Source organism: Cydia strobilella, chromosome 10 (assembly GCF_947568885.1).
Source record: "Cydia strobilella chromosome 10, ilCydStro3.1, whole genome shotgun sequence".
NCBI lineage: Eukaryota > Metazoa > Arthropoda > Insecta > Lepidoptera > Tortricidae > Cydia > Cydia strobilella.
The window spans coordinates 11,975,756-12,003,078 of NC_086050.1; the positions used below are offsets into that span (position 1 = coordinate 11,975,756).

Sequence of the window (27,323 nt, forward strand, 5' to 3'; positions counted from 1 at the left end):
CACTCAGCCCGTAGTGTCCGGTCGGAAGCGTGCACTGACGTGCATCTATGCACTCTGTTGCAGAATTCAAAGTGATGTTTACCGTGTCCCGAGTAAACACTGGCGGACAGACGAAGTTGTAATGCGACATCTGGGCACGCTGAATCTCATTGTTCCGTTTCGCTACTTTTATCCAGGAAAATCTCATTTTGAAAATGTTACGGCACCAGGGCGAGTATTACTTTTATACTTTTGTCCGAAAACTTTGGCGAGAAATTATTTGGAATTGGGTTTTCATATTTTATTGTCTATAAAGTCGTCATTCTTATTTTATGATGTTCTTCTCGATATTGATGCGGATAATAAAGCTGGCTAAGGCACGATTATGGAAAAGACTATAAAAAAAACAAGCGTATTATCTTGTATTATCTCACTTTTCCTGATGTAAATTTAGTGATGTTTTCAGAAATTCTCAAAAATAGAAAAAATATATTCGGTGTAAGACTTCCTTGTAAGCATAATTATTTTTACGCTCAAAAAATCAGTATTCGGCCCAATTTGGTTTAGAAATTTTGGAAAAATACAAATGGCCTCTACAAAACACTCCCCTGGTGTAGGTATTTATTCGCGAAGTCGAATATATTTAAGAATTTATAACCACGTGCTGCTGCCTACGAACTGAATGAAATGAAATATTGGTGGATTATTAAATACGCCGGGCCCATATTGCCATAACTGAATTTGTAAGAAAGCTCCGTTTGAACGCTGCTGTTTGAATTTTCCAGGAATAAATTACGTGACAGTTATAACAATTCTGCTTTCTGCCGGCTACAGTGAGGCTGCATTCAGAAACTTGGAATCTCTTAAGACTCTGATAAATATTGGTAAGGGGCTCTGTTACAGTGCAGACTTGAAAGTCGTTTCAGTGTTTCATAGTTCTGTTTAACTTATATTTTCACCTAGACTAGGCGGATAACATTATATCTTCCAAACTGTTATACTTTATTGTCTTCGGTTACCGCGATAGTTACTCATGAAATAAAACTATTCATTCTGGTTTATTATTTTTATATGTCACCCGTTGAACGCGAACGCTGTAAAGGGTTCGAAACGTCGGGATGTATTATAAATTCAATATACGCGATATAATCCGTTTCCATAGTTTTATTTCGTGTCATAAATACTTGAAGTTTAGATGCAGGTCTAAACTAGAAAATAAAAAAATAATTTTGATATTTCATTGAATCTTAAAAGTAACATTGAAATGTGCGATTTCAGGTGCCATATTACCACCAAACACAATTACTGAGGTGGCATTTGCCTCCGCTCTAGCCCGCGCTTCTATGGAGAGTGAACATTACCTGTTTGTAATGAAAGTGGAATATGTACCAAATGAGGACAGTTTTGCTGCGGCTAAAGCAGGTAAACGGTTTATGTCAAAACATTGATATAAATTTAATAATTGTGACTACCTAAGTATATATTTCGGTTTAAAGAAATTTCTATGGAACAAATCGAAAATACGGCGAAACGCATAATCAGGACAAAACAAAGGGGTTATATGCCGAATATGTACGACAGCGTTTGTATTTTACAAGTTTGTATGTGTTACAATTATTGGCAACTGTAAGTAAGTACATTAACAAACTTTTTACCTACAATGTAGTAGTACCAACTGGGTGTCTTGAATCTGCCGGGTTTTTAAAGACGAAATACTTTATTTTTTCGAATAGTGTTTTCATATTAAATTTCGCGAGTTTGAAGTATGTTAAAAGGTCGTTATGGATACTATATGTAGTCACCTTAACACTAAACAATTTTCAAAGTTTCATGTCTCGGCGCGTTGAGCTTCGTCAGTACAGTAAGCATGCCAGTTTGTACACAAAAATAACAATAATACTTCTGATATCGTATCCAACGCTTTATAGTCATGAGGATGACAAACATATGTTTAGTTTGATACTATTTGTATTTGTAGCCTGCAAGCTGATATCGGCGGGAGTGATCGCAATATTCGGCCCCACTGATGCCACTTCAGCATCCGTTGTGGAGGCACAATGCAGGGCTGCTAGAATTCCTCACATTCAGGTACGAGAATTTAGTCTAGGAGGAACGTAGTACTTACAGATATTGTGTACCTGATGTATATTTTAAATGTATCTATTACCATGTGTTGATGAATAAACTATTATCTATATATCTATCTACACCAAATTATGTACAACTATGCTATACAAATGGAACTAGTACTAAAAATAACCTCTATTATTGCATAAAAAGGCACAGTCCCGATTATCGCGACATTATATTTGTGTTTATTTACTTACATTTTCTAGTTCCATTCTGTCTGAAAGTCCGAAACCAATAAGTCACTTCTTAAAAAAATCCGGATAAATATGTTCACGCTACGCAAGCTTATATTAAGTTTCAGCTATCTGACTGTCTATAGAGAGAGATACAGCGGGTAGGTAGTCAAATCTTGTAAGTTTGACCCACTTCAGGCCTATCCGATTTTAACTATACTGAAATCTTGCACGTAGATTGGACGAAGTTCAAATGTAGCCATGGCAATTATAACGGCCGGACATCGAATTGCCTGATAGAATTGTTTTCATTAGCATAGAATTTGATGACTACAAAGAAAAAGCAGATTTGACAGAGGCTTAATTATTTGCTTAACTAAGGTACATTTATTAATTTTGTATTAAATAAACTGCTAATGAAACCTTAATGTTTGAAATAACACAGTGTTGGTCGCTACATTCTCGTCCGGGGCAGCGAATTTTTAATTTTTCCTTTATTTCGAACATTATATTACTATTTTAGGCCGTGTGGCGTCCGCCGCCCATTCGAGGCTACCATCAACCGACACCGCCAGGCATCAACTTGTATCCTGAGGCAGTGGCCCTGTCGAAGGCTGTCGCGCATTTTATCAAGGACAGCGATTGGAACTCCTACACGTTGCTTTACGACGATGATTATGGTCGGTATTACTTCATAAATATTTAACTCATCTGCTTACTAAGTGATAAATAATCCAGTTAAGTAGACATGGACAGATATGGACATAGTATATATCAGTCAGTTTGAATGCTTAGAATCTAAGTTACTAATCAAGGGCTCTAATTAATAAATTCTTATTTGTAGAATTTATTAATTAAAGCCCTTGATTAGTAACTTAGATTCTAAGCATTCAAACTAACTGATATCTAGTTGACCCCGTATTAATCCCTGATTTAAAAATATGTAGCATCTGATCCCATCATAAACTACGTCGTGATCAGTTAACAAACAAAATTAAATTTAAACTCATTTTCTAACATAAGGTTATGAACCCATTACTGAACGTATAAAAAAGAGACTCTTTCCACATTGATTTTTGTACATTGACCCGCCTGTTGCTATCTCTATTGCACGCGCATAGTTATATTGCTCTGATTTAGATAGTGACAGTTTATTTATTTTGCAACTATTTATCCTTTTTTTAAACAGGTCTAATAAGGCTTCAAGAAATCCTCAAATATGCCGACCCGGAACACAAATGGTCGGCCAGAAGACTAGTGCCCGGCGGAGACAACCGGCCCTTGATGAAGTCGTTGAAGTTAGCCGGTGAAAGCAGGGTCATCCTAGACTGTCCTCCTCACAGGGTGATGGATTATCTGCGCCAAGCGAACGAGGTGCAGTTCTTTCAAGACTATATGGTGAGATATATCTTAAATGTTCATGCATTGAGTTTAAATAAATGTTTCAAAATTAAAATGTAATAAAACGCTTCTGTGAATCTAGGTATATATCATGAAAATATTGGAGGTAGTGAAGTGATTGAATAAAGTTGGATACATTTTATTAAATAATTTCACGGTTTAGACACTTGTTTTTAGTCACTCGCACGTCATGTTTCGGAGAGCCTAGGTCTCCTTTCTCAAGCACTAACATAAGCATAAGCATTAACTTGTTTAGATAAAGTAGATAGAGCAGTCTCAAAAAATGTAGTAAGTACCAACGTTTGTACCTATATGTACATTACATTGCATTTGTATATTGTGTCTATAAGTTAGTTACTTATGTTTATTTCTTTTAGAGCTACGTTCTTATGTCACTAGATGCACACACGTTGGATTTAGAAGAACTGCGTTACGGTCTGTCGAACGTGACTTGCCTGCGGATATTCGCTCATGAGGACTCAAGGACGCGCTCGTATTTAGCCGATTGGAAAGTTAGAGCCTCGCCCGAAGTGAAGATACCGAAAGATACACAAGACATTACAGTAAGTCCACTTTTACCTTGATTACTTCTAGTTTGTAACACATGCATGCATTTGAATTTCTACTTTATCGTTATAGTCATAAAGTCTGTATTACAAGCATTGTACTGTTGAGCGACTTTGTGTTTCAATGTCACTTCGTAACTTGCTAAGTTTGACCATAGTTTGTTGAGTAAATGATAAATTATCGAATTTATCCCAGGTCCCGGGACAAGGCGATCGTAGGCAACCTGTAGTTAGTATCTTAAGGAAACAATACTAGATACTTGCCAACGTTTTAGTACAGGTCCTATTTCAAACTTATCCTATATCAATTACATCGTACCGAGTCCCCTATTTACATGAGCGTTACTGGAGCTCTGTATCTAGAATATTATAAATAAAATAAAAAGCTTTTTTATTCCGTAACCACTTAAATATACAAACTATTTCTAAACTAAATACTATTTGTTACTAATCTAGTAAAGTTTTAGGACCCCTCCCGGGTATAGGCCTCCTCCAACGGCTCCAACCTCTTTCACCGTTCTCGGTTTTTTACCTCTGTGAGCCAGTTGCTCGACACTCTCTCTAAGTCGTCTGCCCAGCGGGCGCGGGGACGCCCAGCTCCTCGTTTCCCACTTTGTCTAAGTAGAATCATAGAGTAACTTCTAGAGCGGTATTGTCATAGTAAATTTTGTAACCCCAGTAAATTCACTGCCATCTGTCGACACACTTTAAAACTAAAAATGAAGATTTATAAAAATACGATAGAATGTATTTAAATATAGATAAATGATTTTTTTTATTTGCATTAATTATTTTTATGATTTTGACCCATGTTCTTTCACTGATATGCGTTAAAATTGTTAAATAACAACCGAAACCGTCAACGCCATCTATTCGACTGTAGGCCAAAACTAGTAGCGCCCTCTGAACGAGAATCAAATTTTCTTGATTTTCGAGGCACGTTTTTTCCTTAGACTGTATCTATCTATTACGGAGTTATATCTATCTTTGGTAGAATATTATCAATAATATTTTTTATTATTATTTAAGTTTAGCTCTTACTCTTGGCCTAATGAATAGTCTTGATTGAAATTTGAAACTGGTTTGTTACATTATTTAAGCTTAACAATTTTCTTACTTGTTAATTTAGGTTGAGGTGGCATTAGCCAGCGACGCCGCAAGACTGATTACGGATGCAGTGGAAAGCGCTCCAGAGGAATTTAAAGTTGAAGCGCAGGAACTTGAATGTAACTCTGAAAGTCAGTGGGACATCGGGGAAGAATTCATCAATCACATATTAACGGTAGACATGACGTATAAAGACCGTATCGTTAACTATGGGTACAGATATAACCTGGTCTAACTGTTTACATGTGTATTCTTTTGTATTACTATGTTCTTAAGGACAGTTCTTAGGGTTCTTAGACCATAGTCTGAGGGTATTTTTTACGCCATATATATATTCTGATATAACTGATATAAGAAAGGTTTAACATTTTTTTATTTTAAGGACTTTATGATGCTTTAAATATCGTCTAGCAAATATAAACTGGCTACTGGCTGGCTGGTTGGCTGGAAGAGATCGCTGTTTAGCGATAAGTCCGCCTGTTGTTACCTACCAATTTATATCTTTTCTCAATGTCTGTATCTTTTTTTTCATGTAGTGTGCACAATAAAGCATTTTATTATTATTATTATTTGTATCTCCTCGGATTTCACGGGCCTATAAATCCCGGTCTTTTGATAGGCTTGCGTGGGGATATAGATCCAACACGTAGAGGCCCCCTTGGAGAGCTTTAATGTCATGTAGAACGCCTGCTGGAACCCGTTCACAGGTGCAACAATAGACACCCATGAACCGGTCGCAGCAGGCATTGGGACTATTGTAGAAAAAGTGAACAGTATACCGGTCTATGGATTGAAGTTTGGGTGGACAATGAGACTGGGCTATTGAAAAGAAGTCCGGACACCTGCCATAACAATGCTAACACACGTTATCGAGGCAGGTGGTGACTTGCCGCTGACTAGATGGGCCCCTGAAACTGCCGTCGTGAAGACGACCAGGAGCAACACCGGTGTGAGCGGCTCAGGGGTGTCGAGAGGTGTGCGCCGCTTTCTACCCAGTGACTGTCAGCAGCCACTGTGCCAACTCGCGTCTTATGCATCTTTCACTTCCACCCCTGGAGCATATAGCTCTTACGACTCCCCTCTGGACGGCTAATGAAGGCAAGCCAGAGCTGAGAGTCATGCGGGTCCCCTTGGGGTCCACTCCGACCGACGAAGACACGCCGGAGACGGAGACCCTGACCGACTCTCTGGAGCACTCGGGTCCGTGGGGTCGTCACTCCCCAACAGCTCGCCACAAGCTGCCCTGCGGGCTTATTATTATTATTATTATAATTTGGACAAGCCCATCGAACTTAATTTGAGACTATTTCACCGACTCCTTGGTACGATTTAAAGAAACAAAAGGTTAATATGCTGCCAAACATTTGTTATCCAAGTGTCCTCTTTATGATTGCTCAATTGGGCATCCACAGAATAAATGTAGGCGAATTTTTATTTTTAAAATAAAAACGACTTTTTACGCAACATTTTTGATTCCCGTAAATTTATGACTCAAGCGGAACGAGGGAGACAGCTAAAAAAATCTACCAAAAACCGAACCCTAACGGTCATTCATGGCGTTAAACCATGGCAAGAGCAGGTCGATAGAAAAGCTCCATGATAGTTATATTGCATACCAAAGTCGGAGTTGTCGTAATTATATAATATAAACATGCCATATTCTCTAAACGCCCATCATGCACAGATCCAAATCTTTTTAAAACTAAAAGAAATTATTACACTATGCCCAGATGTTTTGCTTTACGAATCATGTGTAATTGCTGTTTGCATAGTACGATTTTTTTTGTGTAATATCGTCTTGTTCGTAAACCGTAAATTTTCTTGCAGTATTTGTCCACAATCGTTATTTAGACTCGGGAGGATTGGGTAAATTTTGTCCAAACCATATGCTTTACGCTGAGCTCCCAGGACAAGATGTGTACCTTAATAAAGCACTAATTAACAAACCTGGGATAACTCGGGGCACTTATACTAAAGTGACGTAGCAGAATATTTTATCGACAATTAAATATATCGATGTTACTGTCAACATATAAATGTTCTACAAAATAAATATACCTATATACTACAAAGGTGTTTTATCGAAGAATTTATTTTATTTTTAAACCAGGTCAGTAGTTCCACATTGGCACTAAATGTTTTATTCTAATCATTTTATATCGTTATCTATTATTTCTTAAACATTATTTCATCTTTATTTATTACTGAATGTACATAAAAAGTGAAATTGACTGTCATAAAAATACCATTAGGTACATATACAATTTCGAGATAAACCTTATTTATTTTGTAAAATATGCCTGAAAGGAGTTCTTTATCAAAACTATTTTGACAATATATCACTAACGGGCGGCTGACGGATGCAAAATATATATCGACATCTTTTTTATCGATATCAAATCCCTATAATGTGCCCGAGTTACCTATGCTAATTAAACACACGTGTCATTTTTAAATAAAAAATATAGTACCATAAAAAACGGCTAAGTAAAGTTGTACCCATAATTAACGATACGGTCTTTAAACTCTAACCCGGAGGCCTCACGCATTTGTTTTTCTGTGATATTTTGTTATCACTGTACTGACGTCATGCCAGTGAATCCACCCGGAGCTTTTTGTCGTGGCGTTCGGAGCATTCTTACAACTTATAACCCTTTCACGATTGATGACAATGATGACAGAACTTACTTACAAAATAATGTTTTAAATGCCTATCGGTGTCGAACTGCACGTCTAGCACGATTACCTACTTTGACGCCAAGTCGTTCTTGATCTAATGAAGTCGCGGGAGACATAGTGAAATGCGCAAGACGTGTTGGTAAACCTGATATTTTAGATACTTACTTATATTTAAAATGTTCACTACATAAATACACCTTACATATAATCTAGACCCCACACAAAACCGTAAATTTTGTCGAAAACGGCCCATTATTAAACAATTTACACTCGTTTTAATTATAATACGAATGCTAAAATTGTTATTTCGATTGTTTTCAGAACCCAATAGTAGGGATAACAGACCAGATAATGTTAGACAATACAACGGGCGAACGTATTAATTTCAACGTGGAAATAATGGAATTATCAAACAGCGGGTTTAACAGCATTGCGAAATGGAATCCAGATACCGGCTTTGTGTACGTGCGATCGCAGGACGAAGTTTCCGATCTACTTGCAGAAAAATGGCAAAATAAAACTTTTCGGGTCGTGTCCCGAATCGGGGCCCCCTATCTTGTAGAAAGGGTTCCTGAAGAAGGCGAAGAACTAACAGGAAACGACCGCTACGAAGGTTACTCAAAAGACTTGATACACGAAATCCTTAAAGAAACGCTCCATTTAAATTATGTGATTGAGATCGTGCCAGGAAATTTATACGGTTCTTACCATAAAGATACAAGGAAATGGGACGGGCTTGTCGGCCATCTTTTAGAAAGGGTTGGTTGCATTTGTTTGTAAAACACTTATACATAAGGAATAAACATAGTATTTAGTGTACGAATGTAGAGTTATAAGTATAATATATGCGTGCGCGTGGGCAGAGACAAAATAATCTACACGACCACTTGAGCATAAACGAGTTCACGTATAAATATTTGTACCTTTATCCGAATCGATATTTATGACTTTAATACCTACTTATAGAAATTAAATAAAAACTATTTTGCTCATTATTCGTGATCTCAGTCTAAATGAATTCACTCGATGATACCTAGATAAATATAAATACTCATATTGTCAGATCCATAATTTAGTCATCTATTTCGAATCATACGTATTCAAAACTAAAGCTTATTTTCAGAAAGCCGACTTAGCAATATGCGACCTAACGATAACCTACGAGCGGCGTTCGGCGGTAGACTTCACCACCCCCTTCATGACCCTGGGCATCAGTATTCTGTATTCTAAACCTATTCCTCCGGAGCCAGAACTCTTCGGCTTCCTGAAGCCGTTCTCAGTCGATGTCTGGATTTATATGGCTGGTTCTTTTCTCATGGTGTCTCTGCTTTTACACATTTTAGCAAGGTATGTTTAAAGATTTATCTTTTATGGCTTCGTTGTTTCGTGTTGTTAAAGCTGCCTATAAAAAGTCAGAATCATAAAGTAACCATCAGCTTTAAATATCTTATTGTCAGTTATGCTACGTATTTTAACTGATCGAAATTAGACTATCGTGAGACATATTTCAAAATATATAATAACTAGGTAAAAATATTTTTTTTTATTCCTACAGGCTAGCACCAAATGATTGGGAAAACCCACATCCCTGTGACAAGTCGCCCGAAGAGCTGGAAAATATATGGCATATTAAAAACTCGGCTTGGCTCACCATGGGGTCTATTATGACTCAAGGCTCCGACATTTTGCCAAAGTAAGTTCCAGAACTATCATATAAAACTATGCTTTTCCTCTTAATGTTTTTATGACTTTATAGACCGCGAGCCCGGAACAGATTTCCATGACCAATCGCCTCCCGGGCGATAACTCATATAATGGTTTACGGCTATGTATGATGAACCCTTGTGAACGGCAGCTGCCGCTCCGTTGGTGGGTTGAGGAATGGCAGCCCGAGCAACACGTAAAAAAATCTTTGTCATCGCCTACCGTTTGATACTTTGTCAGATGATAGTTTATATGCTATTGTGAATTTAAAAAAATCGTCAGCCGGTTGTATCGCCGTGGAAAAAGCGACAGCTGATCGTATGAACATGTGAAAATTAGGCACCGTACCTTTTTATGAGAGCGATATCAAAATCATGAAACTGCATGTAGAATTCCATCAGGCGTTCCAATAACGCATGCTTTACCAGCTGACGGTCTTTCCACCGCGATACAACCGGTTGACGGTTTTTTTAAATATTTAAAATAGCATCTAAACTATCATCTGACACAATATCAATCGGGAGGCGATGACTGAAAACATTTTTTTTACATGTTCATGTCATCAATTGACGGTCTTTCCACCGCGATGCAACCGGCTGACTATTTTTAGCGTTCCGTGCCCAAAGGGTAAAAACGGGATCCTGTTATTAAGACTCCACTGTCCGTCTGCCCGTCTGTCATCAGGCTGTATCTCATGAACCGTAATAGATAGATATTCACAGATGATGTATCTGTTGCCACTATAACAAGAAATACTAAAAATTAAATTTGTACGGAACCCTCGGTGGGCGAGTCCGACTCGGACTAAACTATTATCTGACTATTAGCATCAAAACTGTCATCTGACAACTAGCCGGCAGGCGATGACTGACGATATATGCTCCTGGCCCGCGGTCTATTAATTTAGTAGATTTTGGAAACATAAACAATTCACATTTATGTCCATTAATTTAATGTGAATTTATAGGTACTTACATGAGAAGCAAAGAAATCTTGCAATAATTACTTAGGAACGAAAACAGAACTAGGTATCTTCTCAAACAAATCCCCCTGTTATTACGAGTTTTGTTTTTCTTATGACTTGACGTTTTTTTATGCCTACTGATAGTTGGATACTAAGTAGGCAGGTATAATAAATCAGGAATAGGTAGGACGAAGTTAACTCCAAGAAAGAAAAAAATATATAAATAAAATCTCTATATGTGTGGAGATGAAGATAGATACAGATGTCCTCAAAACACGTAACTCTCGCTTAGTGTTTCCCCGAAAGTCTCATCAATCATCGTTTTATTCGACTTTAACGCATCTAGCAATGTGCACAGTTTTTATACTATGTTTCTTTAGCTGATTTCTCAAACCCATTCATATGGTTGTAATCTTAAGAGGCCGGTGTCGATTTTAGTCGCAAAAATGTAAAATTGATAGATTTTGTCGGTGAAATTGTACACCTTTTGTTACCTTATTGAAATAACAAGTACTGGTTTCTATTAGCACGTCTTCTTATCTTACCTTTTATCACATCAATTTTTTGAAAACAGACTCACTAAATTAGTAACGTTTGCTTTTCTGATGGACGTTTAGGTAAACGCGCGTAAAGCACTGATTTTGTCGCTCTTATTTGTAAATTTCGTAAAGTTTTGACGGCTAAACATGCTAATTTTGTATTACACATATCCTGTACTTGACGTTTATCAGACTACATTTTTATTATTATGACTTTGAAGTAGTGTAAATGAAAGTTAGACGAAATCAATTTTCTCCAGAAATTACTTAAAAACAAGTGACAATTTCTCTGAAAATCGACTTAATTTCAACGTAATTTTTGTACTTAAACAATCTACAATATTTGCTGAAACTATTCTTATACATCAATTTGTATAATTTACCACTATACATTTTTGATGAATTTTTAAAAACTGACCCTTCTCTTCATATATTACCGGTGACGCACGCTCGCGACCCCATTATTAAAAGGCAAGATGAGAAGACGTGCTAATAGAAACCAATACTTGTTATTTAGATATTACGTAACAAAACTTGTATAATTTCAACGACTAAATCTTTGCTCCAAAATTTTAAATTTTTGCTCCAAAATCGACTACGGCCTCTTAACAGCAACACTTAACCTCGTAAGACCCACCATATAAAGTTTTTCAATTCTTAATTTGAACCTTGTTCTATAAGTAAATTGGAACGAATTTCGTTTGTTTTACAACGCAGTGAAACAAAAGAAATGCAACTTTATTTGTTTCATGAAAGGTTCAAATTAGATTGCAATGAATATATACATTTTAATGTACATTTAAGGCTTGGCCAAACACACGGCATGACGCAGCGCCACGTCCGCGCCGCGTGGACGCAAGGGGCCGCGCAGTCTGTTTGACGTCGCTAACCGGTTAGCATGGGCGGCAATCGCAACGCGCTACCGTGGCGCTGCGTCGCGCCTTGTGTTTGGCCAAGCCTTTAGACTCACAAGATTAACTCATCAATCTCATCATAGATGGAACTTATGTCTTTTCTTTATCTATTTTACGTAAACAAGTACTTGTCACAAGGGGTTACTCCACCCGCTGGGTGTGCGGAATGTGGTGGTTCTTCGCACTCATCATGTGCTCGTCGTACACGGCTAACTTGGCTGCCTTCTTGACCAACGCGGCTATGGACGATTCCATCAAAAGCGCGGAAGACTTGGCGGCGCAGTCTAAGATCAAGTATGGGACAGTTAATGGTGGCTCCACTTATTCGTTCTTCAAGGTAATTTGAGAACACTGACATTTTGACCTTTTTATGAAAGTTTTCAAAAAGTTTTGAGAAGTAAGTAATACCTACTAAAGATTATGACAACTATGTATACCCCAGTTGATTTGTGTCGGGTGCTATTAAATTTGATTCGGAAGGCGTCTCCGTTTGGTTATATCCTCTAAGCCGGAAAAAATCTAATGTCTGTCTGTCTGTAATTTTCTGTACAAAAAAGTCTGCCGATTTTTGCGAGGGAGGGGAACGTCAAATGTATACGTAACGTAAAAATGGCCATGTCAGATAAACGTCAGTCCATACATTGTGTATGACCATTGGCCGACTATTTTCGACAGAGGGGAACGCCTGTTAATGGCTACTCCGTTTGGTTATATCCTTAAGGTTTCCGGCCTTTGCCAATACAAATGGTAATTTTTGGGTGTTTTTTTCAGCGATCTAACTTTTCTACATATTCAAAAATGTGGACAGCAATGGAATCCGCAAGACCGTCGGTTTTTGTGCCGAACAACGATGTAGGCGTAGAAAGGTATAAAGCACGCATTATATTTTATGTAAGTATATCGTTGTTGCTTGCCTATGTGACATCCAGGCGGCTGAATGGCGTCGGATCGCACAGAATAGGAACGAATGGCGAAACCTGGTATCGGAGGCCAAGATCCACTTCGGGTCGCTGAGCCAGCGAAGTAAGTAAGTATATCGTTGTTGCTTAGTTCACCTCCCAGGGATAGACCGAAAATCAGCACTTTAACAAGCCTTTCCATATTCCGCCGTTAACATTTTGTAAATCTATTTATTTATAACTATTTTTTACATTTATATATAGGTCATTGTGTCATCTTGTTATGGTAATACCTATTATTTATTTTTTAAAGGGTGCTTAAAGGCAAAAGGGAGTATGCATTTCTGATGGAGTCTACGGCCATTGAGTACCAGCTGGAGCGAAATTGCGAATTAATGCAAGTGGGCGGCTTACTTGACTCGAAGGGATACGGTATCGCAATGCCTTTTTGTGAGTTTTACACATTTATCACGAGTACCTATTTTATTTCATATATATAAATTACCTTACGTAATTCGTGCAACCTTCTGAGTTATCTTAAACGAAGCTACATATTATTATTTATAATAACTGCTTTCCTACTCAACCTTACATCATTGTATGAATCCGTCATTATAAAAGGCAGTTCTATAAATTGAGCGAATAGTCAAAAATTAACGAATAACTAATTAATATTGTAAGATGTTGTAGTAGTAACCAGATTAGTACTGCAAAATATTTTTAAGGTGAAAACACTATTCCTTAAATTTTCTTTACCAGTTTTCTGAGTTAAATGAATAATTTATGGTAATTATTTTTAGTCTCCTCCTATCGCACTGCTGTGGACAATGCTGTTTTGAAATTAGCCGAAAGTGGGAGACTAGTGGAACTTAAGAATCGATGGTGGAAAGCGCCGGAGGAGAACGCGTGTGTTGTAAGTAAATATGTACTTGTGGCTCTATAAGCTGTAGACCTCGCGAACCCTTTGCTTTGCCATTTAAAAAAAGTTAATCAACAAAAAAATGCTATTTAATCATCGAACTTGCTCATAAAATTGTAGAGGAAAACATCCGGACATACGAAAGCATTTTTTCCCAAGCTGAAACGAAGACCTTTCGCTTAAGTCAACAAGTCATCGTAGTGGACAGGAGAACGAACCGTCTGACTGGGAGAAAACTTTTACACTATTAGTTATTCTGTGCTTTTACATAAATATATCTTAAACGCTTATTATTATTATTTGTAGATATTGACTTTTATTATTAATTTATTTATTTTAAACTTTATTGCACATAAAAAGTGTACAACAGGCAGACTTAATGCCATTATAGGCATTCCCTACCAGTCAACCATAGGGCTAAACAGAAAAGCGTCAAGGTGGGTGCACTGAGAGAAAAAAAACAATAAAGAAACGTAACTTTTGAGCGAAGTAAAACTTCTACATGCATAATATAATAATATGCTTAATTATACCTTATGACTATGTACACTAAATACATATATATATTTATATATAATTAAATATATGAATAAGCAAGGATAAATACATATACATACAATTGCACGTGGGTAAGGGTACTTTTCATGACATTAGTCTAATTTATTCAAGTTTAATATTACACGAGCTACTACTAGAACAAATTGTGGCTTAGACTAAATACTATTTCCAAAGATAGATATAACTACGTAAAAGATGGATACAGTCTAAGGAAAAAATGTAAGTACCTCGAAAATCACGAAAATTTGATTCTCGATCAGATGCCGCCACTACCTTTGGCCTACTCTCGTATAGAGGGCGTTGACGGTTTTGTTTGTTATTTAACAATTTTAACGCATACCAGTGAAAGACCATGGGTCAAAATCATAAAAATAATTAATGCAAATAAAAAAAAACCATTTATCCATATTTAAATACATTTTGTCGTATTTTTATAGATCTTCATTTTTTGGGTTCCGTACCCAAAAGGGTAAAAACGGGACCCTATTACTAAGACTCCGCTGTCCGTCTGTCCGTCTGTACGTCTGTCTGTCTGTCTGTCACTAGGCTGTATCTCATGAACCGTGATAGCTAGACGGTTGAAATTTTCACAGATGATGTATTTCTGTTGCCGCTATAACAACAAATACTAAAAAGTACGGAACCCTCGGTGGGCGAGTCCGACTCGCACTTGGCCGGTTTTTTTAGTTTTAAAGTGTGTAGATAGATGGCAGTAAATTTACTGTGGGTTAAAAACTTACTATGACAGTACCGCTGTATCCTATTAGGTACATCCTCTTTGCTATTACTGATTAGACTGCCTGTTTTTTTTTACCAGTTACTGGTTAGACCAACATCCTTTTAGACGAGTTACTATTTAAAGTAGTAGTTTTTTATACCTCTACCACGGACATTTTAACAATTAAGAAGAAAAACGCCATACAATAGAGACCTGGGTGTATTATTTAAACTGTGAAATATTGCTATCGAACTGCTTTGAGTTGAAGTTGCTAATGACAAATTTTGTATTCAGTCAGAGGAAGCAGGCGAAGAAGGAGCGAGTGCAGCAGAACTGGGAGTGGACAATGTCGGTGGAGTGTTTATAGTGTTGGGCACCGGCTGTGGAATAGCAGCCGCCATGGGAATATTTGAGTTCTTATGGCATGTTAAGGATGTCGCTATAGAACAAAAGGTAATAAACATCATTAGCAATATATTTTTTAAGATTACATTTGTAAATCACGCTACAATATTTCATATCACCGGTTTAAGATTAGTTGAAGCAAGTGAACCTTCTTTGGATCTTGAGCGAAAATATGTAAAATTGATTATACATATTTAATAAATTCACACTTTAATCATTAAAATCGTATCACTAGTTCCGACGCTGCAGTGACATACACGACACAAACACACGTAGGTTGCTAAAATCATAAACCATTCCCGTAGTCCGATTAAAAGCGTTTAAAATATTCTTCTACTCTGTTCAGATGTCACGGACTGAAGCATTTTGGGCGGAGTTCATCTTCGCGCTCAGTTTCTGGGAGACGGAGAAACCCGTGGCTCACTCCAGGCCATCTTCATCAGCATCCGGTTCGGGCAGTGACAACCACTCCCGCGCCTCCTCGGTGTTGCGCTCGGCTGCTGACTTGTTCCGTTTAGACGTTTTTAAGTGAACCGCTAGAAAAGCAGTTTTGTAGCGATTGTGTATTACCTTGCATCACTTTAAATGCATTAATTGAAGACTTCATGTTGTTTTAAATTCGCTCTTCGGTGCTTTGTTTACATAATCGAGACGTAGCGCCTCGCGTACGTAGCTTACCTACCTCTGTTACCGTAAAAAATGCTGCTTTTGGTAGTAACCTGCTCCAAATCAGTTGAAATATTTGTTAAATTTGTTTATTATACCTATTGTAAAATAATTTATTATTACCTTATATACAAAATCCGACCTTCGATTAAGAAAAGAAACAGAGGTGAGCTGTTTTAGAAACCTAGTTGTAGTGGAGTAGGTAGATACCTACGTAAAAAAAGGTATTGTACCTACACACTAGCCCTTCTGTAGTTCTATCTTTGCCGACGGTCCAACGTAGAAACCTTCAGCACGAGGGGCAACGGACTAGTATACTTCATTCAAGTTGATAAACGACTGCGCAAAGCTTAGCACGGACGCAGCTCTGGAACGTGAGCGTTCTCGGCTCGGAGAGGTGGATTTGATGGAAGGAGCGGCAGAGCGCGGGGGCGCTGCTGGCTTGCTCAGCACGCGGGGGTCGAGGGACACGCGCCATTCACTTGCTAATGCTTCTTTGTAGGATATCTAAAAGAAATAGCTTTATTGAGGTATTTTATACAAGTGATATTTTCGTATTCGAAATACTGATCCTGAATGACTTAACTAGAAATCAATAAATATTGGTGAAGGAATTAGATATTGTTACAACAACCTAAAGAGGAGCTGTTTATTGTCAGCCATTGGATGGAAAACTTTAAACAACTTTTAGTTTGTTTAAAAAATAAAAGGAAATGCAAACATAAAATGCAAGTTAAATAAATGCCTGCAACACATCTTAGGTATGATACGCTTGAGGACTTGCAAAACCTGAAAACAAACTATAATAAAATAATATTTTATGAATCTTACACCCTCCTTGACGGCGATCTCATGGGAATGCAAGAAGAACCCGATAATCGCAACGATGAAACCTAAAATTCCCCCAACACCGAGCACCAAGAATATCCCACTCGTATTTTTCATCTGCACAGAACCGCTGTCCTCTTTTTCCTTTTTACCGCTTGAGTCGTCATTCTGCAAGAGATAACATTATGATTTAAAAAAAATATTTGCGTGACGGATAAGTATTATTCCAAGTAGCCTTTTTAAGTAATTTATGTTGGGATAGAGGTAATATTTGGACTGCGGCGGCTGCAGCAGCGTTGCAATAGCGGGAAAGGGCAATGTATCTGTCAATTTGCTTTATTAATTGCGTTGCTGTCGTGGCCGCACATTCATTACGTGACTCATTTTATCAAGGAGATTAAAAAAGTCATCGCTTGTTTCATGCTGCAGCAGTAACACTCCACTAGTATCTAACGCTGGTGCAGTTGCAATTCGAATGCCATCTTTGTATCGGATCGGGATAAGATAGATCATTGAAATAACTTCGGTAAAAGACACCCCAACATACCCTGCCTAAAAACAAATATCAGGGACTACCAACAAGGCTCACGGAAATAGTTCTGGTGCGCCTCATTATATAAGGTTGTGTTGATTTGTCATAGTCTCCATTTTCAGACAACTTTATAATTTATGGTTCATGGCGTTAGCCGCGATAGCTAAAGACGCCGGTTCGAATCCGGCCTTCACCACTGGAGGGCTTCGTCACTTTTTCATTAATATATGACATCTATTACAGTTTTTAACTTTATAATTGTCAAAATACGTAGGTCAAATATTCAATCTGAAGTGGATCGCATTTGACCTGCAGGTTTTTATTATAAAAATACAAAGACACCGAGACAAAAAAGTTAGTAGCTAATTATTAATTACCTGGCATTCATCGATATCTGGGCTGTCAGGGTCTTTAACCCACCATTTATTTTTTAGGTCTTGAAGCTTTCCTTTTTCCTGAAGGTACAATATTGCGTTGTTTATAGCCATTCTGTGCGGTGAGTCTGAAATGCAGATTAATAAATAAGATGAATTTCGTCGTTGTCTTTCTGTTTCTTACAGATGTTAACAGTGATATGGATAGATAAAATATGCACATCAATATGTAGTTGAAAATAATTTTACTCATTTTATGTAGCTATGACAATGTAGCTCGATCATAAAATTATCCATTTCGTGAAACGAGAACAGTTCATAAAATTACATTATGGCCATTACGCAACGCAAAAAATTGTGATATTTAATTGTGATGAAATGAACAGATTAAAAGGACGTTTTATAAAAGTTCTGTAAGCCGAATGGCAAAAAGCAATTTGTCACATCGTAATGTTAGTTTTATTGAAGTAAATTTTTTTCTAACGGAAGTAACGCTCAGTAGTGACACACGCACAATAGGACACACGTCAAAGTGCCAACATAGCGATAAACGTCATCGTCAAAGAAGTTTTACTTTAATCGCGCGTAAAGATTACACGCACACACTTTTTTTACTTTGATGCCTCATGGTGGCCGACCATTAAGTGGTTAGACCAATTTATAAACAATTATGTAAACTCATAAATAATAAAAAAATATTTTTTTTTACTTAAGTAATATTTTGTACAACAAATAATAATACATTCTAGTTTTTATCCCTTTACTTTATTGCTATTACGGCACAACGTTGATAGTCGTTTTTAATTTGATTCAACTATATAGGTACAACCAATTTTTCTCTCCACTATATGGCAGGTTATTGTGGTACACAAATTCATCTTACTTTTAGGCATTGCAATTCCATAATCCTTTGAGTCAAGTTTCCCTCCAACCATCTTCAATCTACAATCTTGCTGCATAAAGTATTCAATGGTAGTTGATTCCATAAAAAATACAAATTTTCCTTTACTCCGTAATACGCGCTCCATTCCTTCGTCGTTGTTAGCTGTGAATGATGTAGGATTGGCGGTCGACATCCCTTGATAAAGCTTTTGATAGACTGGGTCATTTGAGCTCTGAAAAGAAGGAAATATACTTAGTATAGGTAAGTTTAATGAATGGCCATCTAAAGGTAACATTTGGATTCGGACTGCACCAGCGTCAAAATCAATGGTGATGTCCTGGGTAAATGACATTTCCTACAACAATGCAGTTGGTAGTAATGCAGCACACTAACGCTGCGGCAGTAACGCTGGCGTAGTCTGAATTTGAATCTTATCTTTAATGGCACGGAGGCCCGCATGCGGAGCCCTTAAAATAGGTGTTTGCCTACCTGAGAATACCTACACAAAATGCAAAAACTATCTCCAAGCCTCACCTGGAAGAACTTATGCGTGGAACCGTTAAGCATTGCACCATAGCTGACAGCTGTCTGCTCTGAGAGATCCTTCGCACTCTCGATGTTGTTGCTACGACGATTGTTGCTCATGAAAGTTGACATGTTAGCCGTGTACGAGGCCGTCACAATCATGGCGAAGAACCACCACGTGCCTGCTATCCACCGGGATCCGGCACCCCTGCAGCAGTAGATAACTTTATAGCAAATTGCTGGTCCTAGAATTGCGGTAAGACGAACAGGTTTGCCCCGCGCCAGTCACAGTTGACTTATTTAGCTATGGTGTGACTACAGTAGTTGACAAAGCCAGGTAACTAACTTACTAACTACAGGCAAATCCAATGTCACCTGATGCTTATTGAAGGACAGATAAACCTATATCTTCAGAATTATCCGAAATCACAACAGGCCTCATGTATTTAACCGTTCCGACCCTTCTCGGGGCCAAGAGCCGAAATTCAAAAACACTGCAACAAGTGCGCTTTCACTAGTGTGCATCACCTACAATTGCATCTTTAACTTTTAAATATTCTTGAAGCAATTACTTGTGTCTAGTATCGTAAGGAACAAATAGCCGAGTATAATTTGTTAGTATGCTTTGCTTACCTAGGTAATATATCACACCCTTGAGTCATGATTGAACCCATCGTCAGCCACATACAATTGTAAAGGCTCCAAATGTTTTGAAGTTGCTTAGGGTTGCGGTCACAGGGGTGCGGGTTTACCCAGTCTTCTTGGCTCATTCTAAAATAAAGAAGTGTAATGCATTGGTAGAGAATAGTGCTTTTACGCAGAAATTAATATTTTAATTACTTTTTGCAGTATTTGTATCCAGCCTTGACGAAAAATAAAATTGAAAACCACTTATTTCTTACCTAGCACAGATTAGTAAAACAAGTGATGTAATAATGTACACGACAGCGAGATACAGCCAAACGTCAGTGGACAGCGGGTTGACGAAAGAGAACATATCTGGGTCCGGCGGAGGGTCCACTTTGAACAGCATACTGATGCCCAAGCTCATGAACGGAATTGAGAAATCCACCACAGCATTCCGCTCCGATGTTATAGTCAAGTCAGAAATTGCGAAATGTGCTTTCTAGGAAAGAATAAAAGTTATCATTATCAAACAGCGAGTTATTGTTGAAATTCGTTAACTTCCGCAAACGGCTTAAGGAAACGAAAAAATATGTAATTAATTTTAAATAAATGATAGATCAGTCGCTATTGTAAAACAGATATTACAATAAACTCAAATAATGATACATAAACTCAAAATATTCAAATCCTACCTATGACTGTTATGAGTATGACATGGAAATGTAATGTCGAACATCGATAGACCGAGATCTAAGACCAATTTCTTCTTTTTGTAGCAAACGGATTCATAGTCATATTAAAACTAACAATGTAATTATAATTATCCCGAAGTTAATATACCTAAGTAAAGATCTAATACAAAATTTAAAATTGTGCATATTCACCCCCCCGGTTTAAAGTACCCGCGGAGGCCTTTTTTTTGATACCTCTCTATTGCCCGTCACTTCTTTTTTCAGATCCGTTATTTTCATATCGTATTTCAAATGGTCCATTCTCCTTTTCCTTACATTGTATTTCTTCTTCCATCCCACATTATAAAAACATTAATTGTCATTAATATTTCTACTTACATGTTCCAGTATTTCACCTATTAATCCAGACCATCTTCTGCTGCCCTCTATTGGGCCACCGACCTTAAGGCCAGGATCGTCAACTACGTGGAACCAGCCGGGATGTTCTTTTTCTCTTATATGTTTGAAAATTTCATCCATTAGATCGATGACGTAACCTTTAGGTGGATCGCCGTTTTTTGGTACCATATAATACGGGGCTTCTTTCCGAGTTACTACCTAAAATAGATTATAAATACTATAGAAACTATGAGAGTATTAAAACTAGCTCTCCTTACACTTGCCAACCTTACTCGCCGACAGGAACAAAACGCTATACCTACAGAGTAAAAAAAATAGAGTTATTGTTATGGTCTTGTATGAGGGTGATTTACATTTCCAGTTGATCTGCTGCAGATTTGAGCGTTATGATATTATGTTTTGCTGTGCCCGAACTCTCTTGTCATTGCGAGTCAGTTAGGCAACGTGTATCTTAAGTGATCTCGAGATGATCAAGTGCGCTTGTCAAGCAGACGTAAATACTTTTATGTACCCCTACGTTATTGATAAGCCCGATTCAAGTACGATGGAAATGCACGGTGACATACATGACAAGAGCGCTTGATTGCCTCGGGAGTATCGAGAGATCGAGACCGTTTTACCCATTAACCGTGTATGTAAATAAAGATCTCACCCTAAAAGTAACATTTGATTTAACATCTGGAACATAGTTCAAGTTTATATCCTCTATCTTGTCCGTCGTGGAATTCCAGTTGCCGACATACACAAATTGGCTTTCATTGTTAAGTTTGGAGTAGTGCAACATAAAGTTAACACGTTTTCCATTATCGTCGAATTCTACGTTTCCGGTGAATCCCTGACTCATTGCGGTCTGAAAATAATAATTACTTGAACTAAATAACACTTTATAACAAGAAAAAAGAACTTGTAATAGTTCTTTTTTCAACAAAATAAAATGTAAAACTCCCGTGAGACTCAAACATATTAGATTATTTTAAACCGGGTCACTCACGTATTATTACGTATTGTTAAGACGGTCCTCGTAAATTGGACCGAAACATGTCGAGCTATTCGACTTAATAATACGTGAGTGACCGGGTTTAAAATAATCTAAAATAAAATGTATTTATTTAAAAGTAGATTTGAATTGACATCTCGCTTGTACTGATATGATCAGCAAGTTATGTCAAACCAACATAGTTTAATAGCGATAACGCTATGGCTCAAATAAATAGTGATATGGGAGATAAGTCACCTTTCGTCAATTTCTCGAGTCGAAATGGGCCCCCATAGGGTTAATAAGAGGGCGGGGTTGGGGCGACTGGATAAATAAAGCAACCTATCCTTCATACTTGTAACAGCTCTGATAGGTCTATAAGTAGTTATAATCCTGTAGAGCACAGTCAGTTGTTGATGATAAACAAATAAAATAAAAATTACTTACATTAGTTGAGAGTAAAGCGTTCCGTAGATTTGGACCCATTTCCCATGGCTGAGTCTGTCCATCGTAGCACAAAGGCGGAGGTTGTGGTATATTATATGAGCTGTGAGGAATGTTATCTAACATGTATTTAATAGATTTCTCGAGATGACTGAGTGCATCAGCCGCCAAATAAGTTTCAATCTGAAAGTACTGCCTTGTGATTAAATTGTTGATAAGCGCTTTTCTTTAATAAATGCTCGGATATCTAATATAAAAAGCGGTTTTGACAGCCAAACTAGCTATCTAGTTAAAGATACATAAAGACCGTAGGTATTTAGTTAAAGAACGTTTTGTGTGACTGCAAAAAATCTGATTGTATATATCAGTTTCAGTCCTACTTTAAATTGATTTGTTTATTTGTTGTTTACAATTCATTTGTAGCGCGAGTGAGCGGTTTAAAGGGGGCAACATGAGCCCGCAGCCACAGTTTATATGCGCGAAGTGAAAACAACAAGTTTTAGTTTTCGTTTTAGGCGACAATGTGGTATGACCCTCCAATGCGCAACTACGCGCGCGTAAGCTGTACGGGTTGACACCTGCTGCCACAAACTACTAAGAAGATCCCGACCCCCGTTTCCCCCGTCCCATCCCGTTTGAGGTTTTCCCGAGGGGCTACAGTATGGGGTTCTTCAAAAAAGGAGTGTACAGGTTTTTAAAGGGTCGGCAATGCGCATGTAATATCTCTGGTGTTGCAGGCCTCTATCGGCTATGGTAACTGCTTACCATCAGGCGGGCTGTAGGCTTGTTTGCCACCGACGTGGTATTAAAAAAAGATACCCTGCTGCTTATTGGCGTGCAATGTTGATCGAAAGCGTTAACGTGCACGGCCCTATTGTAGAAGAATAGTGGTTGCTTACTTACTTTTTTAGGATTATCGATACGATTATCAGCCCACTTGTCTTTTTGTTCCATTGTTAAATGCCAAGTCGTCACGTTACCTTCGATGTTTATTGAAGTCAAGTCAACCGTATATGCATCTAAGGATGTTAATAGAATATTCTGAAATAGCAATTCGTTTAAATTAACAGTTTATCGGCATCCAAAACACTTTCAGAGTAACTATGAAAGAGGAAAAAATATGACGAAACGATTACCATTGGAATGCTACATTTCATCTTGCAGTAACAAAGGATCGGCTGGTTTTTTATGTGTATGTTAATATTGAAGAAATGCTCATAAATTAAATGTTTGACCTCTAAAGCCGTCCGGGTATTCTAATACTTGAAAAACCACCAAATACATAATATATATCATTTTCGGACTTTTAGGTTTTGATAATTTTGCGCACTAACTTATATTATGTTAAGGCACAAGTCAGTAAGAATACTTTTAAGCATAAAAAAATGAATCCGATTCGGTCTATCTCGTAGGTCTTGAGATTTGAGATACAGCTGCCCAAAGATGTAAAACAATTAAGTACCTAGACTTAGATTTCCAAGCTTTATTTATAAAATAGGTCAATGACAGCTACGTTGATAAAGTTAGATTAAAGGATGACTTAGAGGCCGTGTCCGGGCCGGAGCTTCCGGCGCTTCGTTTTCTATGGAAAGCATCACGTGATCCCTTGTCATGTCATAGAAAAGTAAGCGCCGGAAGCTCCGGCCCGGTCACGGCCCGGTCTAATGTGAATTATCCTTAAGTCTGCAACGATTTTGATAGCATACGCAGTGCAAGTCATGTGCAAGTGTTATTCGTACGTCATAATTTCATAGAAGTTTGACGTTTAAAATAGCTCTTACACTGCATGTATTATCAAAATCGTTGCAGACTTTTCTTCGTCTGAGTCTAGTAATCAATAACTTACTTGGTATGCGGTGTAGTTTACCACTCTTGTTATTTCCTCTAAATACTTTTTAATATTATCTGCTTTGCAGTCTATTATATGGTAACTGAGGCGAGCAACTTTAAAAACATGTTTGAATGTTTCCCTGTTGTCGCCCTCAGGATATATCTTCTTGAAGAGTATAGGTTTTTTGTCATTTTCCCAAGTATTAATGACTTCTTGGAGACGAATAAAACCTTAAATCACATATTGTTTATGTAAGTATTAAATTTTATACTTATCCCATTTTAACCAATCAATTCGATTGCTAGACAAACCATCAGGTCGCACAGGAAGGTAAGTACATCTTCATTTTAGTGTAAATCACTAAGATGGTGTTTATAAAAAAAGTAAGTGTAGTGTACTCGTACAATATAAACCAGGAAACATCCATGATCCACAGATCAAATATATTATCAGAAAAAAATCTGGTACCTAATAATAATGTTATAAGGACTTACTTGGAAAACAAATCAAAAAGTTTTGTTACAAAAGTAGCCAGATAATTTTGACTATGGAGTTTCAACCTCATGTTTTACACTGCACTATAACATCTCCGAGTATAAATAAAAATCCGTTAACGGGGAGGTCTCACGATGAGGTGAGGTGTAACGTCAGAGGGCGGACGAATGACTCTTACAAAAGTGAAACTTTATACCTACCTTAATATACATTATGTCATACGTGCCACACTGCCACATCGTGTCATACTAGTTTCAAAACTTTAATAATTAGTTTTTCGAAGTATATGAGTACATAAGTTCAGCGCATCATAATATTGCATACACAACTATCTAAGGCTAAACCTATAAATAATATCAACCCCTTTCGTATAATTTTAACTATAAAACTCCCGTGAGACTCAAACATATTAGATTATTTTAAACCGGGTCACTCACGTAATATTAAGTCGAATAGCTCGACATGTTTTCCCTTTCGTATACTCACTTCCTTCGTCTTCATACATAAATGAGAATCGATCCCAATCCTTCTTTTTGATATAAGTAGCGTAAACTTTCGAGATAACCTCCGGGGGTGGATAATAGGAAATTGTAAAACCTTCTTTCGGCGTTGATACCGCTGGCTCCCAATCCAAGGTTAGATGTGGAATCTTAAAATGTCATACAATTATACTATGATGATCGACATAAATAAACTTAACAATAAAAGAACTATTATTATATATTTGATAACTAAGCAATTAATAATTATGAGCATGGGAATAAAAGTAGTTTTTATATTAAAGGTATTTTACACCACTTTTAAATAAAGTATTAGTAAAATTAAATAATTATGTTTAGAAGTAAACGGTAGTAGGGAATGTCGTAAGTTCAAACTTCCTTCGCACTCGATAGTTTTTTAGGAAAAAAATACAAGAAGAGAATTGAACGATACGTCTAATCATTTGGAGGTTGTCGAATTAAACCTACTTGTAATTTGTTGCTACGTAAACACACGTTGTCACAAATTCCTCTAGTAGGTCTAGCGTCAACTATTGCTGATGATCGATAGCCTTCATCGCACACTGAAATGAATAAAAATGTAAAATTACTCAAAATATTGTTAAACTTTATAGTCTTTAAGGTTACTTTATGGACGTTAGTCCATGAGAAAGACTATGGTTCGATAGTAAATAATGTTGTCATTGTTTGTGCTTCGGAAACACTTCGGAAACTATATTCAGTGAGAAAACGGCAAAAATGTTAACACTTCATTCTCTTCGATAGAGTCCGCCTCTAGGAAAGGCGTCATATTTTCTTAGAAATTTGACATATATGATGACAGTCCCACACTTTTTCAATACAAATGCTATGCAGATTAGCTTGGTCCAAATGGTCCAATTCTATTCTTCTTTTTATATTGTAAACATTTAAAAAATACCTATAGGTATCTCCTAAGATCTGCTAAGTTCAAATAAAAATTACACAGACACGAACGGATTAGTTTAAGGTAAGCGAATTATATTAATAAAGTATTACTTTCCAACGACACTGTAAAGCTGTCAGGACTTCTTGAAATCTTCTCTTTGCCAAAGTATGAACGTCTCGAGTCATTAGCAAATTTTCTGAACACTTCTACTGTTTTGTCATCTGACAATCTGGTAAACAGTCCCCCTGTAAATTTCAAACAAACAATTATTTGAAACGTGTTAAGAAAAAAGGAACCAATGGTGCAGATCAATGTCCGTTTTTCCCTGGACAGTATTTTTATTATAAATCTTTAGATACATCTTTTGTCACTTGTCTTTTGGCACCTTTTGTTAGTTGACTTATTTGACTTATGTTATAAAATTGTGTGGGGTTACCTTTTCAATTTTGCATTTCATTTAGTTTTTTAGGATCAAATTCTTTAGTGGTTTACTGATACACTTTTTACATAAAAAAGCAGATTTGTTGACGCTTAGGTCTAGTACTTCCAATGAGCTGCATGATACTTAGTTACCATTATTTGTTTTGTTTTTAGTTTTACTATGTTACCTACGTATTAAAAATAAAAACCGACAGTTTTGACACACACAACTTATACTTACAGATAGGGAATTGACTCCTTGCCGAAGTAATTGCCTTTATTTGACAAATTTGCAGTACAAGTGCTAGTATAAACAATAAATTAAAGCGGTCCATTTTATACGTTTAGGCGTGCAAGCATAGTGAGAGCCACCACACCGTCTGATATATTTTTGGAAAACATTTTAGGTCGCGCAGACGGCGGCGTCGCGTTGTGATACTTGTGATTGCCGGCATTTGACGATAGTTCTCCGGAAATAATACGAATAGCTTTACGTCTGAATAAATATTAGAGTTTAGGCTGAGATATTAACGTTTTTTGCACCCGTTGAAGTCAAAATGTTATGTATG

At 37.2% G+C, this 27,323-nt stretch overlaps 2 protein-coding genes across 3 annotated transcripts; one reads left to right on the plus strand and one right to left on the minus strand.

Annotated features, from left to right (window-relative positions):
* On the plus strand, positions 1-16,188 carry LOC134744544 (glutamate receptor ionotropic, kainate 2-like). Its single transcript, XM_063678368.1, has 17 exons — positions 1-210; positions 765-863; positions 1,258-1,401; positions 1,958-2,067; positions 2,806-2,962; positions 3,472-3,680; positions 4,061-4,246; positions 5,379-5,531; positions 8,357-8,794; positions 9,159-9,382; positions 9,591-9,728; positions 12,295-12,493; positions 12,928-13,022; positions 13,369-13,505; positions 13,856-13,968; positions 15,545-15,703; positions 16,002-16,188. The coding sequence occupies exons 1-17, from the start codon at positions 195-197 to the stop codon at positions 16,185-16,187; spliced, it is 2,763 nt and encodes a 920-aa protein (XP_063534438.1). The 5' UTR covers positions 1-194; the 3' UTR covers position 16,188.
* On the minus strand, positions 16,184-27,301 carry LOC134744545 (glutamate receptor ionotropic, kainate 2-like). 2 transcript variants are annotated; one of them, XM_063678369.1, is made up of 16 exons: positions 26,996-27,300; positions 26,445-26,579; positions 25,896-25,990; positions 25,414-25,576; positions 24,448-24,662; positions 23,505-23,642; positions 22,605-22,784; positions 21,834-22,031; positions 21,161-21,379; positions 20,366-20,589; positions 20,097-20,234; positions 19,473-19,671; positions 18,939-19,170; positions 18,059-18,183; positions 17,153-17,317; positions 16,184-16,828 (listed from the first exon to the last, which is right to left on the minus strand). In XM_063678369.1, the coding sequence occupies exons 1-16, from the start codon at positions 27,087-27,089 to the stop codon at positions 16,631-16,633; spliced, it is 2,718 nt and encodes a 905-aa protein (XP_063534439.1). In that variant the 5' UTR covers positions 27,090-27,300; the 3' UTR covers positions 16,184-16,630. The 2 variants fall into 2 exon arrangements, with proteins under 2 accessions (XP_063534439.1, XP_063534440.1); XM_063678370.1 differs by lacking the exon at positions 20,097-20,234 and having other exon boundaries at positions 26,996-27,301.
* Positions 27,302-27,323: the final 22 nt, after the last annotated feature.

Excerpts from the sequence above, each read along its gene's own strand:
- LOC134744544 (XM_063678368.1), top strand. Across the intron at positions 5,532-8,356 it reads TCATCAATCACATATTAACG|AACCCAATAGTAGGGATAAC; the intron begins GTAGACATGACG and ends GATTGTTTTCAG. Across the intron at positions 9,383-9,590 it reads CTTTTACACATTTTAGCAAG|GCTAGCACCAAATGATTGGG; the intron begins GTATGTTTAAAG and ends TTATTCCTACAG.
- LOC134744545 (XM_063678369.1), bottom strand. The coding sequence starts at position 27,089 with ATGGACCGCTTTAATTTATTGTTTATACTAGCACTTGTACTGCAAATT. Across the intron at positions 25,991-26,444 it reads CTTTACAGTGTCGTTGGAAA|TGTGCGATGAAGGCTATCGA; the intron begins GTAATACTTTAT and ends TATTCATTTCAG. Across the intron at positions 22,032-22,604 it reads ACGCTTTACTCTCAACTAAT|ACCGCAATGAGTCAGGGATT; the intron begins GTAAGTAATTTT and ends TATTATTTTCAG.